Below are 22,768 nucleotides of genomic sequence, written 5' to 3'. Positions count from 1 at the left end.
AAATTGTTGATAAGCTATGCGTATTTTGGTTTAGTCTATAGGCTCATCTTAAGTGCCTTATTGCCCCAATCAATCAGATCACATTTCTTTAAATGTGCCTGCTGGCAGTAGGTTTAATGGAAATTAATCATTGAATGAGATCTTGCTAGCAAAAATAATGATATCAACTCTTTCAGAATAAGTAGTATAAAAACAAGACCAAGGAGTATCTATGTATCTAAGTATTGATACAAATTCATAGACACTTATGAGGATATATGTAGGCCTACTTAAAGGGCTTATATTATGTACTATTTACATGTATGTAGGTCTATTTGTAAAAGCATCTTTGATTTCATTGAACATAGCCAGGGAATAAGATGAATTGATTCATCAGCTGGCTAAGCGCAAATAACCTACACTTTTCTTACAGCAGCGCATGCTGCGGCTTTGCCAATGTTTTCTTTAGGCTATAAAATGTACCTGACGCAAAAAACCTCAAGGCTATGCAGAGAGTCTGAAGCACAGTAAAAGTTTCAAGTAGCTTTATTGTCAATTTCTTCACGTCAAGACATAAAGGATAACAATATGACGTTTCCCACTCTCCCACAGTGAAACATAAAAAGCACAGGCACAACAGACAAAACATTTCTTAAAACATAGCGTTACATATTTACATACAGCAGCATAAGCTCATAAAGCATTAAGCTTGTGGCGTGTGATATTTGCAATGTACGGCCCTTGAAAGTCTTGCAAATAAATGAGTCCTTGTCGGCTGAATCGATATAACACAAACAAGAACTCATCCGTGTGAAATAAAGGATCTTGGCGATCGCCAAGAACTTTATTGGTATGGAAAGCTAATCGAACTAGAATATATCTCCTTGGTCAACTGATCTCCCAAAAAGGGAGCTGCCAATTATTTTCCGTGGGTGTGGCAAGCTTATCCAGCTACTCTTATGTTAGCCTGCTCTGGAGCAGGTTAGTGCTAATTGATATGTTACTATGGTGATTTATTGAAAGTTGCTTCCACGAACCAAAAACAGGGGCGTTTTTTATCTTAGCCTGAAAATTAGCTCGCTAAACAGCTTAGCGAGCTACGACAAATACGAGACAAGGCAAGGTTTCCTAATGACACAGCTCCTTTCCTCAAGTTGTCTAATTTCTGTTCATAGAGTTAACCTGCTGTTCGAAAAGAACAAAAGTGTAACTTGAAACATTCTGACACAATGCCGTGTGGTAACAATCTTTCTCCCTGTCTCAGACTCTACATGGGAATTCCTCCGTCTGATCCTGGATCTCTCCATAAAAGTAATGCGACCCAGTGGAAAGTATTTCACACAGGTGAGAAAGTAGACAAAATAACAAGTCATCAAGAGTCTGAGGTAGCAAACAGACTCATAACGGACGGACACTACTACTGCGCCTTGTAGGTGTGGATCACTAGAACAGTTGTTTCTCCTGGCACATTTTCCAATGAAGTTCAATAGGAAAATGAGCCAACAGGCATGAAATTTAAATAATTTACCAACAGCAAATCTCTGTCGTGATAGGATAAGGATGTTTGATGTCAGTTTGCTACCTCACGACTATGGTAGCCCTGAGGTGCAAAACACACCCACTAATATGAGTAATTTCATGATAATGACAGTTACGTGGACAGGATAGTTGTTTGGCTATCGATTTTTACGTTTAACACGCAATTTATACTTTTGCATAAGTACTTGTCACATGCTTTGATAGCCAAACAACTGTCCTGGTGCACGTAACTCTGTCATTATAGCATTTCTCATTTCCTGTTAGTTACTGTGCATCCAAGTGTTGTACTTACCCTTTCCGTTTGGAGTTAATTTAATTTGTTTCCCATTTGGGGGAGCGTGTCTTTGTATTCTTGGGGGGGTGAGCAAGTCATCCTATTTGTGGGGAGTTTACTCGTATTTGATGGGAGTGTTTACATTTGGGGGGTGTACTCGTATTACTATGGCGCTAAAACAGTGAAAGTAAACTGAGGTATTAAAAATAGCAATTGGCATTGAAACAACAAGTATTGGCACTGAAAAATCAATTCAACTGAAGAAAATCTCCCAATACTATTATTTTATTTGGATATTTTTATGCATCATGATGGGTTTTTCAATTTCAATCTTTACACATTTTCTTGATTTCAGTATTTTTTTACAATGACGTGGTCAGGATTTTTACAAAGTCACTGGTTTTCAGTTTCAACTTTCCGTTTTTCAGTTTCAACTTTCTGTCACTGTTTTGGCGTAGAGGGGATGGGCTTGAGGGGAGGGAGTGCGCCCCTCCACCCCTAGACAGACTTACTTGAGATTTGGTGGGTGCAGGTGAACTTGTGGAAGCAAGCTGCACTGAGGATGATGGACTCTGGTGAAGGGGGGCACACAGTCACTCCCTCCCATCTATGCCAAAACAGTGACAGAAAGTTGAAACTGAAAACCAGAAAGTTGAAACTGAAAGACAGAAAGTTGAAACTGAAAACCAGAAAGTTGAAACTGAAAACCAGAAAGTTGAAACCGAAAATGCAGTGACATTGCAAAAATCCAGACACCTAGCCTGGTTCTGCCGACCTACGTACTTCCTCTCAATTTGGATTTTGCTTCTGTTTGCGGTCTGGCCGTTCAGTAGGTAAGTCAGATTTTGCGGGTTACTTTTTAACCGGCCAATTAGCGAACAGAGGGAGTGGCTGAGAACGATGATGTTGATGTTGTAGTTTGTGTTGTAGTTCTGTAATGGCGGCGGAGAAAGATGCGAGCCAAGCCATTCGGTCCGTTGTGGCAACGCTGCCGAATATCCAACAGCTAAAGCCGGAGGAAGAACAAGTTTTTCTGAGTTTTGTTGGTGGCCATGATGTTGTGGCCCTCCTCCCCACGGGTTCGGGAAAAGTTTGATTTTCCAGCTACGGCAGATGTTACAGTAGTGGTTAAGGACTTGGCTGAGGCGAACGCTAGCGATTGGTTATGGCAGATCAGAGTGGCTCTGGGCAGATCCAATAGTTTTAAACTTCAACAGAGGACCCGCCTACAAGGAAGTCAACGCTTGTCAATGGAGCGAGGCCAGACTCTCTGTACAAATGAATTTACGAGAGTCTGGTTAGGACCAGGCTAAAAAAAACTCAGTTTTACTCAAAACATTTTCGGGTGTGCTTTGCCTTCGGCAAGGGCACAACCATTGTTATCTGAAATGTATATTATTATGAGAATGCTGTTAAGCATTCTATTCACTATTGTTTTCCTGTTTTTCTTTATTGTTGGAATGCTGAACAAGAAGAAGAATTTTCTTTGAATTTTTCTTCATCTTATTGTTGGAATGCTGCTTCAGCATTTAGGGTTTTGTCAACGTTTTAAAGTTTAAATGGTGTTTTAAAGTTGGAATGCTGCTTCAGCATTCCAAGTATTGTTCTTTGAATCTTTATTGTTGGAATGCTGCTTCAGCATTGACTTTTGACTATTGACTATGACTTTTCAGCTTTGTACCTCTTATGGTTGAATCAATATAAATCAATATTCATAATATTTTTAACATGGGTTTCCAATGGAATTTTCTTTCAAATCCTTTCAAACTTCTTAAAACTTCTTCAACTTCCAAATCCTTCTTCTTCCTCAATCTTTCAGCTAGAGCCACCATTTAAACTTTAAAACGTTGACAAAACCCTAAACTATTTTTATTTATTTCAGCTTTTTGATATCTATTCAACTTTTTTTTATATCACTGATTATGTTTCATGACTTTTTCAAACCGTTTCTGAGATTTACATGGGTGTTTTCGAGAAAGCCCAGAGTGCAGACCAAATCGCTTACGGTGTGTTCACACTGCAGCGGGGCGGGCAGAGCGGGGCGTCGGCTTCCCATTCAATGAAACCAGGCGTTGACGCCCGCGTAGGGCATTGTGGGAAGGCGAGCGGGGCGGCGAAAGTTGGATTTTCTGAACTTTATGTAAATGAGGAGCGTGAAAATGCCAGCGATGGCCAATCGGGTTGGTTTCTTGGTTCTTGTAACGTAGCAACTGTTGGTAATGGTAAACATTTCTAGGTTTGACAATTTTCAAGATGGAAGAGCAACTCATTGTATGTGTGTCTTCATACCGAGTATTGTATGATACGTCTATGGTCGATTACAGAGACGTAAACAAAAAAAAATTATGCCTGGCGCAGGGTTGCTGAGGTTGTCGGCGTCCTTGGTGTGTTGTATTTTGTACTTTAATTCAGTTTCTTCACATTACGTAACTTTCTTCTGTGCTAGCTGCATAGTCTAGCTAGTTCACCCGGCACACGATTAACATTCAACGCTGAAATGCTGGCTGGCAGCCACTCGCTATCCATACAGTGAATGTGTAGAGGCAAGTCATAATCTAGCGAATGATTTGCACAGATTTCGAGTAATATAATAAAAGGTTACACATGTCAACGTTTATGTCTGATGCATCTTTTTTTCCAGCTGGAAAAAGACCCGTTACATAGAGTGCGGGTGGCATTTAATCTTTCACTCGGCCTAAAAAAAGTGTGGAAAAAGATAACCTATTGTGTGCTGAAGATAAGATCATGTCAGATCTAGAAAGCATGTCGGATTCTTGCTTAATGTGTGTAAAAGTTGTATTTTGTGTGCACATTTTCCATGACATGATACGAACTAAAACAGTGATTTAAGAGAACTACAGCTCCGAATGAATCTGTCTGGCACGCCCCCGAGCGTGGTGCACTGTGGGAAGGCCGGCGGTGCTGAGCGGTAAAAAAGTCTGCAGTGTGAACGCACCGTTAGAGCGGAGGGGAGCTTCGGATGTCGTTGAAAACATATTTCTAGTTTGCCAGCATTGCCACAATTTTTGCTCTTCATGCTTCGTTTTTGGATCAATAGATAGCTAATTTTGTGCTGGTTGTAGACAGTTGTCTGTGGAATCCAAAAGACTTACACATTTGTTCAGAGCCCCACGAAAGCGAGACAAAGTCCAACTCTCGCCCCATAGAGTCCAATGCAAATGTGGTGACAAATTCGTCACAGAAAACCAAAAATAACAAGATTTACAAACTGCCGTTATAGTCGTATTTCTGAACGCACAGACATATAAAGGACATCTCTGGTTTCGGTTTTGCTATTTGACACAATTGTCTCGAAAAAGTATCCCTTTTTCGAAGCGTTCGATACATCTTCTCCATAGGGACATCTGCTGGTCAGTTTATGGTATGGCGACTGTATCGAGCGATGGAAGGACTCAAGTGACTTCAAGTCCTCGAGACGTCAGTCTCATAATCGTCATTGACAACTTGATAAATTAAGGTTATGTGACAAATGTTTCGATTTGCAATTGTCAAAAATATGTTATCATATATCTTGTTGTATTATAAACAACGTAACGTCTTTGCTAGGCTACTTTACGTTTATGATATTTATTTTTAGGGTTCTTGTAACATTAATTACACATATTCTTCAACTGTGTATGGCCTTGTGGTAAAAGCGCAGCCCCTCACTCAAATGTAATGAGATCGCATCCCCTCACCCCGTTATAGTAGAAGTTTATGCTAAAAGAATATATTACTAGATGATAATGTTAGCTAGCGGGTAAGGTTTTGGAACATGCTTTTTCAACCGGGAAAGGGATGGCCACATTTGAAGGCTGGTAAAACTAGAGAAAGATGTAGGCTATGTGCTTATGTACACCTACTATCTCATATTTGTATCTATCTCTGTCTATGTAGCTCTGGCAATCTACCTGTATCTCTGGTTCTGTCATTGAATGTAGTGTCCTTAAATAGGCCCATGTCTCCTCTTTATAACCTACGAATATTAGTGATGTCTGATGTCTTGTAAGCGTTAGAAAAAAACGCTGTTTGTCTCAGCTGCTCGTGTGACGTCTGATGCTTCGGACGTCACTTCGAGACTTCGACTCTGATCACGTGGTTTTTGGCACACTCGACACGTTTGTATCGGTACAAATTGTTTCGAAAGGTCGATACCGCTTCGTGAGCACGGTATCGAGCGTAACATTACTACTAATATCTCTTTTGCCAACTACTATGCTAATGGTAGGCTACTGTTTTGTTCTACTACGCCACCGAGTGTGTTCACTTGACTATGAGAAACCCGATAGCCATTGTCGGTTTATGCCAATAATAGTATTGCTCCGTTTACATGTGTAATTAGTAGGGAGGGCGAACGATGTCTTGTGAAGCTTTGGTGTTTTTTTCCGGATTGCTCCGAACCAAAGAGCCGAACTATTGGCGCATTGAAATTGGAGAGCACAGTGACATCTAGTGGTCAGCTAAAATTATAGCAGCCGTTTAAACCAACTGACTGCGATGTACCAGTAGTTTCTGGCGGTACTTAGCCTCGTTAATTATTCAATGTTCATTTTTGTAAGGCTACGTGATGGTCTAATTTTTGTGTTCATCTTAATTAAAACCATACATGTGTATTTGAGAACTGTGTAATTTTCATACAATAAATATGTTTTACTGTGATGTACTGGTCTACACCACACTTTTTTAATGTTCTGCAAACAGTATAAGGGTGGTAGAATGCTTAAGTGTATGGAAGTATTAAATGACTGCTGATACAGAGTGGTAGCTTACACAACCACTCTGCTTATATATGTTGTGTAATTGTAACTTGCTTAACTACATGCTCTTATGGCTTCTTCCCTTTAGCACTTATTTTTTGGTTGTTCACAATGTGTACTTCTTGTTTCTGGCTACCCGCAATGCTTTGGGGTTATCTTGTTGTTATTATCAGTGACCTATGGACTTTGTAAAGCTCTCTCTTGGAAGTCGCTTTGGATGAAAGTGTCTGCTAAATAAATAAATGGAAATGTAAATGTTTATAGCTGTCTCATTCCTTACATTTGTGATATGTATTGTGCCTCTTGAAATTCAACTTTTTCTTCGATTGCTTTACAACGTTCAAAAACGTATTCTCCCGCATTGTATTTAAGCACTTAGCTTTGTGAGATGATGCAGTTCAGCTACCACACTGCCTCTTTAGAGTGAGTCACACATTTTCAAAATTAATTTCAGTTTGCAGGTATTTTCTCATTTCTGTATTTTCAGCCATTCAAAAAAAAAATTCAGATTTCAGCATTCCAACGCATTTTCAGCAGGAAATGCATGTTCTAGTTCAACTTATTATTTTTCTTCTATTTCTTCCGTGGCACCTTTCAGTACCTTCAAATCTTCAGCTATTAAAACCGTTCAACTATCCAAAAATTCTGCAGTTTCATCCCATGGGTGCTATGACTTTTCAGCTTTGTGCCTCTTATGCTTGAATTAATATAAATCAATATTTTTTACATGAATTTCCAATGGAGTTTTCTTTCAAATCCTCTCAAACTTCTTAAAACTTCAAATTTTAGCAGGAAATGCATGTTCTAGTTGTGAGAATGCTGTTAAGCATTCTCACTATTGTTTTTCTGTTTCTCTTTATTATTATTGTTCCAACTTCTTAGTTCTGAAAAATTTAGCTCCTTCTTGATTCTTATGGTTGAGCAGCCAGCAGAGTGGCACACTGCTGGCTGCTCTTTTTCTGATATTCAACTAAATTGACAAACAAATTCCTCTGACGTTCATATAGTTTAACTTACAGAAACAAGTTATACCTTAAAATGTAGGAAAACTTGTCCTCTTTCAGCCAATGTAACTACTAAAGAGCTGACATTTACAGATTTTCAGCTTTGAGCCTTGAAGCAAGAGCAGCCTTTCAAATTCTCTCACTAACTTCAATGGAGAGGTGGGTAAAATTTGTCAGAGAATTTCGAAAATAGACCTGTTTTTAAACTGCCGGTAGAGTCGTATTTCTGACCGCACAGACATATAAAGGACATGTCTGGTTTCGGGAGAGTCTTGGGTCTCTAATATCAAATATCAAAAAATGTTGGATTGGACGTATAGTTTTGCCTCTAGGTTAACTTGTTTGAGGTGTGGATTCCAGCTAAATTTGTGATTCTCTCTGCCCAGCTTGTTAGCGGTCACAGTTGCGCCATCACCGTGGCAACCAAACAGACACGCACCATGAAAGTAGAATTGGGTGACGTTTTGGAAACTGCCAAATTAGTTGTATTTCTGACTGCACAGACACATAAAGGATATCAGTGGTTTCGGCAGAGTCTTGGGTCTCGGAAAATATTTGTATTTTTTGGATTGGACGTACAGTTTTGCATCTAGTTTAACTTGTTCGAGGTGTGGATTCTAGCTACATTTCTCATAATCGAGCTAGTGCGATGGCTCTCCATAACTAAAAACGGTTCGCCTTTTTTCCACAATCGACCAAACAAGGTATGTACATTGACCTTATTGACCTAAATATCTTCTCCTTTTTCAATTTGAAATAATAGATCTACATACTACTTTGACACACTTGCAAGAAATAATCCGCCGGTTAGATGTAGCATGATCTTGTTATTTACTATTAAAAACTTACCAGGGACAACGACAACATCGGCAACCCTGCACTATGAATTATTATTTTGATGTTATCTTAAATTAAGTGTCTGAACAGGACTGGGTGTGCAGGCACACATGATTAGTTTCTCCTTCCGTCTTGGGATTCTCAGTTAGAAATGTTTCCAGTCTGTTGCCAATGACCAACTGTTGCTACGTTTTACCAGCAAGTTCAAGTCATTCCAGTGTTGTCCCTTTACCTTCAAATTCGTTCAACCCAGACTTCAGCAACTGGTTTTCTGCAAAATTTTCAAATTTTCCTGCAGCTCATCTTTCAGAAATTTTCCCCTTTTTGTTTTGCATTTTTCTTCTCTTCTGTTTTCTGCCTTCATCTTGCTCCAGGTCCTTTCAAAAATACCTTTCACAGCAATATCTTCCAACTGCCAGTACTTTAGCATTTTTTATCTATTTTCTTTACTTTTCTGCCTTCATCTTGCTGCAGGTCCTTTCTAACATACATTTCAGGCGTTTTAAAACTCCAGCAAATACTTTTCTGCTAAATGTTCACATTTTTATGCATTGTTTCTCTTCTTTTAGTTTATTTTTACTTTTTGTTTAGCATTTTTCTTCTCTTATCTGTAGTTTTATGCCTTCGTCCAGCTCCAGCCCCTATTTAAAATACCTTTCGGGCGCTTTGAAGCTTCAGCTTATAACTGTCTAAAAATGTTCACAATTTTCAGCTTTTTTTGCATGGTCAGCTATCCCCATTCAGGTTTTCAGCATTCTCACTGCTGTTTTGCAGGAACAGCCTTTTCTAGTTATTATTATTATTTATTGTTTATTTTCGCCCCCCTAAAACTTTGTTACTATTTGGACTACATAGTCTGTGTCAAAATGTTTGTTTTGGTCTCGATTGAGTTGCTTGTATTGGGATCTACGTTCTGTTGCACAGTTTAGGAGGTTACAATGTTTTTGTGGTGAAAGCTAGCACAGAGGGTAACTCTGTGCTAGCTACGTCAACACACGTTATCAACGACGCATGGATACAACGTGATAGAGACGTTCTAGCTCGCAAGTTGGAGCTTGAATTATGAGTGAAAAATACCACCCCAAAAAATTTCCAACCATTGGACTTTGTTAAGAAAGCGATTTCGAGTGGAACTGCCATCTCGGATTTTTGATGTAGGTCGTGAAAGTCTTTGTAATTTGACCGAGTGCGGGTCGCCCGTGAGACCGCCTAGTCAGAGAATGTCTAATATAGAGAGAACTGCCACTCTCAGGAAACTTCCGGGTTCTGAACTGGTTGTTCCATGTGAAGGTGCTAACGAGCAAGTGCAGAATGAATGGAGGTCTATGGAGCGGTACCCCTCAAAATCCACTTTTCTTAGGATATAATTTTCTGTCTAGTAATTTGAATTCCGAATTTGAAAGGGGAGGCAAAAAAATATGCACTGCTGGCTGTTAGATTGTTTTAAAGTCACCTATCTGTTCTACAAAGCTTTTGAAAATGTAATTGACGTCATACACATCGTACGACCAGAGCTACTACTTTACGGCAAGCTCTGGTCACATACTTTTTTCTCTCAGGGCAACGACAACACAGCTGACAGGTTAGGCTCTCTCTGTCAATACACATGCTAGAAAGAGTTTTGGCTTGCTAGTGTTGTTGCTAATGTTGCTAATGCTCTGACATTCTGATTCCGCTTCAGATGCCATCAAGCGGGAGCTCTGGTCGTATCAGTCCTTCACTAACCAATCAGCATTCATTAGCAGAATGCTAGCGTGTTATGGGCAACAACAACTCACCCTGTAAGAAATCAAAAGGACATACTCGTTCATTCAACTTTCGACCTATAATCCATATTGAACATGCAAAAACTACAATCATATCGGAGATTTCTCAACGACAATGAGGCAAAAGAGACAAATTTAGCCGTTTTGCTCCGTAGACACCCATTCAACATGCACTCGCTCGCGATCACCCCCAGTGGAACTCTGGCGGAACTGCAGCCAAATTCGGTACAATGGGGCTTAATAGGGAGTGGCAAGGCTCTCCTTAAACAGGCTCTGGCCTAGTCTTTTAGGCGGCAGCCATGCTAGAAAGCGTGATAGTAGTATTTTTGTAATTTTATAGTTCAATTTTGCACAAAAAAACAAAAAGAGGAAAATGTTATGACGATATGACTATTGTGAAGACAGCCAGGTGGTGAGATTTTAATGTAGGTTGCTGTAAACACTTTGATTTATTTGTGAGATTTTAATGTAGGTTGCTGTAAACACTTTGATAAGTTTGCTACGTGAGAGCCCCGTCAGCCTCCATTGACGATTGCGGCAGCAACAACAGTGTTGTCAAAGACTCTTGGAGTGTTGACACTCCAAGAGCAACAGTGTTGTTGATCTGCGTCTGATGCGTATTTACGTACCAGGGTCAATTCTACATCAAAATGGAGAGCAGTGTTTTAAAGTTATGGCGATTGTGAAGACAGCCAGCTGGTCAGCATATTTTTGTGATTTGTGTAACACTTGGAATTTGAGTGAGACCGCGTCTTGTTTTGACGTTAGCCGTCAGACTCGGCTACAGTAGCCCACTGGCAGTGTGTAGTAGTAAACTACTGCCTTCAATGCCACAGCTATGGCTAAACTTTAATATGTAAAAAAAAAGAAACGTTCTAATCCGGCGCTTTCAAACAATCAGTGAAGTGTGGCTAGCAACACCAGCTAGCTTGCCTCTAGCAAACTTATTTTGAATTAGCCATGTCCCCCAAAATTAATGTCAAACGTATTTACGTTTTGGGGGGCATATTTTCAGTTAACAGACGGTACTATTTGAATCGCAATTCCATCTGAAATACTGCTAGTGAGAACGTTGTTACAGTGGCTTGTTCCAAAGTGGGTTCGCTTGTTTCAAAGGCGGTTCGCTTTTTTTTAAAGGGTGTTCTTAATGAACCCTCTGGTGCATAGCGGTCACTACAATGGACAGCTATTCAAAACTCTGTTTCTTGTATAGACAAGTTTTTGAGCCGTTTCTGCTCTACTTCCTGAACTACTCCCCTATATGCAATCCACTTCCGTTCTGGCGGGCTGTTGTGCCGACAAAGCACTGATATCGCAGTGACAAAGAGTATATTCAATTTACAACATGAAGAAAAGTGATTCGGGAACGACGTGTGCGGTAGTTGGTTGCAAACACTCGAGAAAGCACCTGAACGAGTGGTTGGATAGAGAATGCTAAAACCAGTTTTAAAACCGAGAATCGCCTCCAGAATCGCCTCTAGTCTGTTACAGTTATACTAAGTAGTATGCTTATTGTTTGTAGGCTATTCACATTTTGTTGGTTTTCCTTTGTCCTATTGTTGCAGTGGATTTAATAATTATACATTGATATCTGGATATAATAATTCAAACCTTTCAAAGTGCCAATACACACATCTGTATAAGCCCGGCATGAGGTGTGTAGCCAACCGGTACTTGTTTAAAGCAGTCATAACCGGGTTCATAGGAAGAATAGATGGATTACGTAGGCACTTGAGGCAGTGACAACCCACATAAATAAGGAAAACAGTGTACTGCCTGTCTTGTCCTTCTGAAGTTGTTAAATTGAATAGACTGAACATCAACATGTAACATCAAGTATAGCCTAGAAATTCCAAACGAATTAGCGTTCAATGTTACGTATGCCTAGGCTACTTGGACCGTGTCCTGGCAATAAATAAAGAACATTATGCTTCATGTTTGCCAGGATAACTGGCAAGACCATTGAATGTTCATGAAGTTCCTGTGCGTTTATTCCTTTGACTGGGTACAACAACGCGATCAGTCAACTGACTATAAATGCTTTTAATGTCGGGCTACGGATTTATAACTTCTGTCTGATATGTGTGGCATCCTTTAGCCAAATAATTAGCCTACATTTTGCTGAGAGATTGAAGAGCTAGACAACAAATGTTTATAAAAAAAAGCTTTATAACTATAAATCTACTCTGAAATGTACTTAAAAGTATGGCGACAACGTTATCAACAAGTACATGTGACAATGTTGGCAACTTATCCAGTAGTAAATGTCAAACGACAAGTATGTCAAAGTAGTAGTGATCCCAAGCTAGCATAGACAAATCGCTGTGTTTACACCGGCAGACGCTGTGCAAACCACTTCCGGCAGAAATGAATTGCATGTGTGAAGAGTTATGGCGGCCCCCTGGTTTTGGCGCGTAAACTTGTGTATATGCATGCATGGGTTTTGGTGGTTCAGTTGCACATCAGCCACTCTAGCGGATGCTTTTGCATCATCCTATACACTGCTACCCATTGGCCAGTTGTTCTAAGTGAAACAACATATTTGAAATTCCAAGATGGCCGACGGATTTTCAAAAACGCTAGGTAGCACATAAATACCTTGCCAATCCTTTTATAGAAGTAGACCATCGTAGGTAAATAAAATATTGTAACGTAAAGTAACTACTAAGGAGCAATACTATTGTAAAATCTTCGAAGTATTGCTTTTATTTTAGGAGGAAATTTTAATTGATCATCTGTCCACTAAATTGGACATCATGCGTCACTGGCTTCATGTCAACCACAATTTATTTTAGTACTGCAACTTTGATGTTGTTGAAAACACTTAATCTGCAAAAAAAATTTGGGCTGTTATAATTGGATTTGTTTTACCTGCCTGTTGGTTTTGGCTCCAACAACACTCATTTAACTTTATTCTACACTAGTTACCTGATTAACGAGCTAATTATTAGATTCAGGTGTGCTAGATTGTTGGGGCTAAAACCTAGAGGCAGGTAGCAGGCAGGCAGAGAGCAGGGTTGGAGACCCCCGTTTTAGATGTTTCTCACACCTGATTCAAATGATTGAGTTGTTCTCTCGCTCAGCAGAAGCCTGATAGGATAAGCCTAATAAGACCTATTCATTTGAATTAGGTGTGTTGCAGCAGGGGAAACATGCAGGGCAGGGGCAGAAGATTCTTCATATTCAGTGCATTTCATTGAGAAAGATGTTAATATATGTGACACAGTGGTTTTAACAGCATAATATATGATTTTTCTCATTGGTTTGGTTAATCCATATTTCTTCAGTTTCTTATTTCTTTACAACCCACACGCTTGTTGTCCATCTGAGTGGGCAAAAACTATACTACTATAAAAAATGTGTGTATAAAATAAATGATGTTCAACTTCATTTTTGTATGCCTAAAGGGGACTAAAAACACATGCAGAAAAAATCCACAATAGGGTTGTCATAATTCATGCATCATAGGGTTAATGAATTATGCAATATGAGTAGGCTAAATGCTTGAAAATATCACAAGAAGGGAAAACGGACCATGGGCGTTGTTAGAAAGCTAAGAAAACATAAAACTAAAGATAATTTCAAAATTAGAGGCCTACCAATACTTATTTTGATAAAAACATAAGAACATTATTACATGAAGCTCAAAAAACTGTAATTGCAAAAAATGTGCACGCTCGCATTAACTGTTGATGTCCATGCCAAAGCTGATATCAAACTTGCGTCCCTGGAAGGACAAGGAGCTAATGCTGCAGGGGATCCACTAAAAGTTGTTGACAAGAAAAGTGGAAGAGCCACAAATTAAAATATTTTGGGTGTGAGGCAGATGACAATGAGAACGTTGTCGATTTGCAAACATCAACGTTCATGTACTTTATGGTTTGCAGCATACTGCAAATGTAATACCTAATACTGGGGCATACAAAACAGGCACAACCGGATTAACACATTTTCACAGAGGCTTTAGATGACATAGTTTGCCGAACTTTGTGTGTTGGGGTTTGGGATAGGCTACATGTACGTTATGTGCTTGTAGTGCGACCAAAATTCCCAGTATGTTCTCTACAATCTCTACAAATGATCTTTAAGTCATCTTCTGAGTTTGCTTAATGTCTACATTCAGTCCACACACGTTTTGCCTTTAAGCCTACATGCATTGTGATTGTTAATGTTCTGTTGTTGTCATAAATACATCCTTAGATATTGTAGGTGACTGTTACTGTCAAAAGATGTGTTGTTCAGTAAACTATTTTAGTTTTGTGTCAAATTTCACTGGTATGATACCGACTACTGAAACTTTAGTACTGTGACAACAGTAGTTCGGAATGGGTTTGTTAGATGGTATATCAAAGGAAGGGTAGGCAAGTTTTGCGAAGCTAGCTATTTTAGCTTCTGTTTGACACAATTCAAACCAAAATATTCCACCCCTCCCTTCAAAGCCACTCCGATAAAACTACAGTATCGAGCATTGAGTGCAGAGTGCGTGCAAGGCAGAGTGCACGCAGGTCGGTAGACAGACAGGTAGCCCGTCCAATCACTAGTCAGGGTACCCTTTAACGATTGGTTGTGTTTATTACAGTATTGCGACGTCCACAGATGTCGAAATTATTTCATATTACCGTCAAACCTTTAAATATATTGGTTGCTATCAAGACGTGAAGTTACTTTCGGCAAATATGACAAAAAGTGCTTCTCAACAATATTGCCTACCCTTCTGGCGTAGCTTCATTAATTGTAATTTTGCCTTTAATTTATCATTTGTATTTTGCCATTAATTTGTAATTCAGCACAGTTGCTTGGCAGTGAAATTAAGACCAATTACAGTCCATTTTCAAGCGTACTTGCTTAACCTTTTGGCTACCCGGTGTATGCCACTGCCCAACAACACGGTAGTTATTCACTTTTCAAGTTTATCGCCGTTTTGGAGGAAAAACATTGAGGACGATTTAGGATTACTTTTCATTACGTACTGACCTGATGGTTTAATTAAAGTTTAAACTTAAGTGTAAATGTTTGCATTCTGGGTACTATGTATCAGTTTTAACTGATGATGGCACATCTAACTACCTTGCTACAAATCATGCACATAATTACCGTTAGAGCCTCCTCCACATGTCAGGTTTTAGGTAGGCTAACTTAAGGCTGATTAATACTTCAATGTCAAACGAATCTGTGAAGGGTCAGGGGAAAGCAATGAACAATCATAACTAACTTTTGGGCCTTTTCTACAACATCAAAGCCGACTTAGAGGGAAATTGTGTTGGATAGTTATATTTACCACAAACTACTTCCTGATCCAGAGCTGGCATTTTATATTTTCCAGGCCACAGAGTAGATTGAGTTAGTTATTGATGTGTCGGGAGGAGTTTTACGGTGTTGTACGTACAGTGGGCTTTAAATTGGCCTGTGGAGAAACATATTTCCCAATATAATTTATTCAAATTTAACATGCAATGCATTTTGAGTCATCTCACATTTGTCTTCCCCAAACCATCTAATGTAATTATTTTGACGTGTTTTACATTTCACTGTAAATACAGATATTTAAGTAATTCATTTAAACCCATGAACAAATCTGCAATATGTCTGTCGCCTATAAATGTACTGGAGATGTAAAAAATATATGAGCCTTTTAATACTACAGTAAATGCATGATAATGCAGCCATGCAGAAAGCAAAGTCCACAAAAAATGGTTTGTCAAGTTTGGTGTGGAAGACCTTCAGTAGCCTGCACAAAGCTTTGACCTCAACCCAATCAACTAGCCTGGTCCTAACAAGACTCTCGTACATTTAATTTGTACAGAGAGTCTGGGATTGCTCCATTGACAAGCATTAACTTCCTTGAAGGTGGGTACTCTGTTGAAGTTTAAAACTCTGGATCTGCCATAACCAATCGCTTGCATTCGCCTTAGCCAACTCCTTCACCACTAACGGAGCTAGCTGGAAAATCAAACTTTTCCCAAACCCCGTGGGGAGGAGGGCCACAACATCATTGCCACCAACAAAACTCAGCAAAGATTGTTCTTGCTCTGGCTCTAACTTCTGGATATTTGGCAGCGTTGCCACAACAGACTGAATGGCTTCGCTCGCATCTTTCTCCGCCGCCATTACTGAACGACAACTCAAACTAAGGCGCAACATCAACGTCATCGTTCTCAGCCAGTCCTTCTGTTCGCTGATTGGACCGCCAAAAATGTGGCTGGCAAAACCCGACTAATATACCGAAAGTCTAGTACAGAAGCAAAATAAAAATTGAACGGAAGTACGTAGGAGGGCGGAGCCAGGCTACCGATTCAACTGTTACTTTTTAGGAAACAAGGAAGCATGCAAACTTGAGGGAGAAAATGTTGCCCTATTTGCTAAATAATTTGATAGGTATTGAAAAATGTGTACCCTATGCTTTTGCAATGTCGTTTTGGATCCTATTTTTTTATATATGGGGTTGAAATGAGATTTAAAAAATTACGTCAATGGTGCATTGACACATGGCAGACACATGGAGTCATCTGCCTGTTCCATGTTTGTTTACTTAGTTATTTGATTTTGATTAAAGGGACAGTGCATTTTTGAATGTGAGAGGTATTAATATTCATTTCTATTTATTATTTATATCTATTAATATGCAGATTGATTAACGTAACACAACATAATGAAATACAATGTGATTTATTGCATATTTGCTGGGGCACTGGTGCGTCAACACATTTCAGCCACAAAGTGGAGTAAAGCGGTGTGTGTGCGCTCATTGGAAACAAAAGAATCTTCAGAGGAGCCTAGATCCACCCGGATCGGCCACTCTTAACCAAACGTGCGGCCCCGGATGTTTTCGATTACGTCGTGATATTATTATTATATTAGGTTGGTGATATTGGTGTTGGTGCCGATCTCTTGCCTCATCTCAAGCTTTTACCTCCTGCCTCTGAGCCCAGTTGGCTCAGCTTTTGTGGCCCAGGCCACTGATTTCCATACGAGATGCAGCCATGCAGCTTGTTTGCTAAGCAGGAAGTCAGGGATTTTTTTTAAGACAGTGCCCAAACTGGCTGTGAAGGCAGTTTTGGCCACTGCCCCCGGTGCTGGGACTGATTGGGCTGTCTGGAGCTGGCACAATATCTACAGTATACTATAAAGCAAGGAATTCATTTCAGAGAGATGAGGGAAGAATTTTTACAGTTCTCCTATATTGGCCTAACTAGGTACAGTTTTTTTTTTTCTTCTCTGGAAAATTTGTGTCAAACATAAGTGTTTTGTATCCCCCCTACCCTTTGCCCTCTGTGAAGCGCATTGTGTTGCCTCCTGGTATGAAATGCACTATATACATACAGTTTAATTGATTGATTGAGTTTGTGTCTGTGTGTGCACAGTTTTATAGCTGGATTTTTTTTTTTTACTTTATCTTTACTATCCAAAACATATATTCCAGGCATAGCAATTGAAAAATAGGCAGGTGAAACATATGGAATTTAAGTTATATACAGTATAAAGTTAAAGAACATGCCTCGTTTTTGCTCATTTTATCCGATCGACCTGATAATCTGTTTCCATATAGAAACGTAGGCCTACATGTACGAATGTGTGGTCTCAAATATACATAAAGAAAAAAATTAATCTGTTCTGGTGTATTCAAACAATCCCCTTAGTGAAGGTTGGCTAGCAACACAGTGACTGACCTTCAGTGAAAGGCGGAGGGAGGTGCACAAACAACACATTCATTTGTGGTATCTTGCTTCCAACTTTGGGTTTGACAACCCAGTCATTTGGAGCAGATACACATCTAAAACATGCAGGGCTACAGTAGGCCCAAGGACCAGGATCAATGACTGATTGAGAGAGGCTAATATAGAGGGGGTATTAGAAAAGCGAACAAAGTGAATGCGCTATTCCCTACTTAGTGTGGATGGCCGTTCCCATGAGCCTCCTGAGTCTTCAGACAAGGACCGACTGAAAATAATTGCTTCCAGTAAACTTGTTATAATCCAGTTTTCCAAAAATACATTTCAAGCGTATTTGTTTTTGTGGGCGTATTTTCCAGTTTTCAGATGGTAGTGTTTGAATTGCAATTTCCATACTGATGGTTAACAACGTCTGAATCAGCTTGTTTCAGAAGGGGTCTTTATTAATGAATGAATACATTGAGTAAATGCATAAAAATGTTGCTAGAAGGGAAATACTTAAGGGGAAGTTTAAATCATATAGGTAAGTAAAATCTTTACACAGGATTGCCCAATTTCTTTGTTTTCAATGCGACTATTTTCCAGAAATAAAGATAGATACAATACAAGTAATATAACGGATAAATACTTACTCACGCACAATAAACTATACGACAAAAATAATTATATGGCGATACAACAGAGCACATCAACTGACTGAAGCCCATTCCTCTACTACATGATCGTTATGTTCATGTGGGATGGCTCCCCCTATGAATGCCACACATGGGCCCCACAGCAGATCTACAGGCTACATGCACCAGCTCAAAATCAATTTATCTATGGGATTAATAAAGTCTTATTTGACAACAGATTCCTGGAATTATAGATAGGGCACATGCCTGCGGTGATGACATTGTTCTCAGTGGTTTTGGTACCTATATTTCTCAGATTACAATTGAAATTCTCTGTCATCTCTGAAGTACTTGTTCAACCTCCAAATCTATTCTTGTCAAATTGCCAATGCTGTTGTAGCCTACATTCATGCAAATGATTATGAAGCCTTCATTTGTCTGCTGTTTCCTACGTAAAAAATAGCTTATGTTATGTTGATAAAAATGTACTATATTGGTTCTGTTAAATTGTCTAACCACCACAAACATCTAAACATTTAGTTTATTACAGAAGTCATTACATGCACAATGGTGCAGGCAGTTTTGACATCAGTAAACACAAAACAAAATTCACTGATCTATACTGAAAGTAGGCTATATCCACTTTATATTGTCATTCTGTTTGCTAGCCAGCCGCTTTGAAAGCAGATAAATATTTGTAAAAGTGAATTCACTTCTAAATAACACAGAATTTACCTATTTTCCTTACTACAGTAGATGCCTATAGATAGATAGCTACCTATATTGGGGAAGATGCAAAAAATATAGTTTTTTTTACCAAACCACAGTAAAAGGTGTTTTTTAGGTTTGAGGTTCATGTTGTTGGAGGTTCATGTTGTTTAATTTGTAATTTGTATAACTACTTGCTCTTATGTTTCTTTCTATTTGCACTTATTTACTTTCACAATATATGCTTCATGTTGTGGTTACCCACAATCTTGTTGTATATGATAATTTACCTAAGCACTTTTGTAAAGCTCTCTTGGAAGTCGCTTTGGATAAAAGCGTCTGCTAAATGAATACATGTAAATGTATAGACCATCAATTTGCACAATTGTGCCGCCTAGTGCATAGAAATGCAATGGCTATCCACACAACAAGGCTGCACAACTATAAATGTGAAGTGTGCAGTGATGTGAATGTAACATTCAATACAATGCAAAGTTTAGATCACTAAATACAGGTTGATAGTCACATTTGTCCCATGTTTATTTCAGCTTATCTGTGTGTAGAACATTTATAATACGCTCTTTAATTGTTTGATTGTCCCCCTAGGGCAACTGTGCAAACCTGACTGAAGCTTTGAGTCTTTACGAGGAGCAACTGGGAAGGCTGTCATTTCCAGTAAACTTCTCCAAGGATGTAGTATGTGTGCCCTCCTACATGGAACTGTATCCTTCCAAATTACGCTCACACACAATCAATTTAATCAGTACCTAGCTGGCTTTACAAGATATATTGGAAAAAGGATATTTGTGCACCTATGATACAAAATTAACACTACAATTCCACTGTCTCCATAGTCAAAGCTTAAATTGACATCCATGTAGGACAGAACTATATCATAAATGTCATTTTTGTCTTTACATGCATACTTAAAGTGGCAGCTTACACTCCTCAACAAACATGTGTAGATGGGTTTTCTACACAATTTGGAAGAAATAAAGGCATCTCCCTTTCCTATTTGACCCCACCCTGATGGAAGGTGAAGAATTCGTACTGTAGTACCAACAGGGAAAGACAACACTGTTTTACCATTGCTCCATATATTACTGGTTCTATGTCTTTAACCCTTTTTAAATGTTTGTTTTTATTGTTTCATGTCTAAACAAGATTGTGCTATCATTTGTCTTGATATTTTATGTAGGGTTATTGTTTGCATGTAGCTGACTAGGAGAACCCCTAGATGACTTTGTCTTTATTGTGCTTTCAACCAGACCCTCTTTGACTGTTCCTTTCATTTATGCAATACGTATTTACATTTAGTATGGTTTTGGGTTGTGTGATATAGTTAAATCAGATGGATGCTTGTGCATTTCATTCTTTGTTTTGAAACTTGCGCTATCAAGGATGTGGTGTCAACCTACCCAATGAGGCTGAAGTATCACACTTCATTATAAAAGGGAAAAGGGTCATTCTCTGTATCAGTTTCTTGCTTGAACAGCATCTGTGTTTTGGTTGTTTGTATTATGTAGCGCCTCCTACTGGATCTTATTTTTTACACGATCAGTAGAGTTTTCTACAAATGTTTGGAGTCCATGTACTGGAAGAGTTAAGTTTTTATTTTGTGGAGCATGCTTATAGACAATGCACATTCACGCCTTAGATGATTGTTGTGGTGCTTTGTTTTTATTTATTTGGTATTATTTCACCAAAGGCAGTTTTATCCCATTAGTAAAAATTACATTTTGTTTAGTAGTGACAAGTTATTAAAAGTGAACTGCAGAATCTTTTTGGGAAGACCATGTTCTTGTAGTTTATTTTCATCACTAAAGTATGTACAAGCAAGTATGTACATTAGGTCCATTCTGTGGTAAAAGTACTGAAATCCTGAAAAAGAGTGAGTACAATGTTGTTTCTCTTTGAAGAAGTTAGTGTGTGTCGGTGTCAACAAAGCAATGATACATGACTGGAACAAAAAACACAAAATTGTATGTTTCCGTTTTTAATTTAGGGGATTTACAAGTGTAAACTAGTCTAGAAGCTAACATTTTACTAAGCTAGGAGCACCAACAAAAATTTCGGAACACCCACCAAATATTAAGGAGCACCACAACTAATATTTAGCTCTAGTTCTAGATTTACAGGGCTCTCGTGTTTTATCAAAGGTTTGCAGTGAGATTACCATACCTGTCAACATTTGTGTAAAGCAAATTTTGGGAGATGGGGTGGGGGGTGCTGGTGATGTTTCTAATTGGCTGGTTGGTGCCATTTAATTCTGTATAACTCGAGACAACTATAAACTTGGCAGAAAACTTCCCTCCATAAGCCTGCGCCTCGTCCATGAAAAAATGGTTGAAATGCCTGAGTCTCACGGCGAATGCTTGAGACTTGAGAGACAAGCAGAGGTGGACAAAGTACCCTACTCCTTTACTACCTACTTTACTTGAGTCAACGTATAGATGTTGTACAGTCATATTATTATTTGAGTTAAAGTAGTTGCTTTGAAAAAACTTGAAGATGTATGTTTTCTATGTAATGTCAATGGTAGTATTGTTAATTTGCCCGCTAGTTAGCTCCCTGTGATGTGCCAACGGAGCGCAGTTACAAGGAGTGACTGACGGCTTATATTAAAAATATATATCTTGAAAGATTCAAAATCTTTGTGTCTAATCTAATATGTAATGATGGTATTCAATGACACAAGTCTGTGTTCTAGAAAGAGTGGTCTGGAGTCGCAGAGGTCCGATATTATCAGCTTTAATGCAGCAGTTGGAAATCAACAAGTACAGAGCTCTGGGGCTGTCTACGTTTCCCTACCCGCAACAGAGTTTGGGCTGGTTCGCGAGGTCCAACTGGCTATCTGTCCCTGCCCCAGCATATATTATACAGTGCAATTGAAACAGAAATATCAAAAAAGGGTTTAGCTTGTTCTCTCGTGTATCAGGGAGTTTGTTCTTCCTTACGCATCCCACCTGCTCGGGCTCACTCTCAGCCCGGTTTCAAGGTTGCTTCTGAAATGGAGAGATAACAACACAAAATACGGCCTGTTTCCCACACCCTGTGTGAGACACAATGTGTTAAACCTGAGCAAACTTCAAGTTCATAAGACATACATTTATTAATCACAATACATAACTTTAATACATGCATCCTTTATAAAGTCTTCTAAGCATTGTTCCCGTTGCTATTTATAGTGCACAGTGCCCGTGATGCATTTGGTGATTAAGTTGCCACAAATATTAATAACTGGAATTATAGATAGTGCCATGCCTGTGATACTGCTAATGATTAGAGTTCTAGAATTGTACTGTAATGTATTATACATTCTTTAATTTGTATTAAAGTTTAAATTTAATTGGTTATGTAACGTTGCAAAGACCAGTGGACCGGTCACTGTTTCAGCTCACAGCAGGCACATAGCCTACACAGCAGTAAGTTAATTAACGAGTGTTTTGTAAAGAAATTAAAACAGGTCTCACCATAACGATTATTTGCACTGACATACATGCTCTCAAATATATTTTGAGGTCTCACAGACACAATTTCGGAAATTATGTTAACACTTTTACGTCGACATGTTTAATCCTAAAAATGATAGGGTTCTACACTTTTGAATTTGTTTCAAA

General features: G+C 38.9%; 1 protein-coding gene across 1 annotated transcript in view; it reads left to right on the top strand.

The window, feature by feature from the left end:
- The window catches only part of sms (spermine synthase), a 107,646-nt gene extending 85,847 nt beyond the window's left edge, over positions 1-21,799 (top strand). The window contains exons 10-12 of the mRNA XM_084698115.1: positions 1,244-1,323; positions 19,755-19,870; positions 20,114-21,799. Coding sequence (XP_084554241.1) covers positions 1,244-1,323; positions 19,755-19,870; positions 20,114-20,144 — 227 coding nt within the window. The 3' untranslated portion in view covers positions 20,145-21,799. The remainder of the gene's footprint in view (positions 1-1,243; positions 1,324-19,754; positions 19,871-20,113) is intronic.
- The last annotated feature ends 969 nt before the right edge of the window (positions 21,800-22,768 follow it).

This window comes from Hypomesus nipponensis, chromosome 5 (assembly GCF_054491055.1).
Source record: "Hypomesus nipponensis isolate SF chromosome 5, ASM5449105v1, whole genome shotgun sequence".
Taxonomy (NCBI): Eukaryota; Metazoa; Chordata; class Actinopteri; order Osmeriformes; family Osmeridae; genus Hypomesus; species Hypomesus nipponensis.
This window is presented reverse-complemented; position numbering and strand designations above follow the sequence as displayed.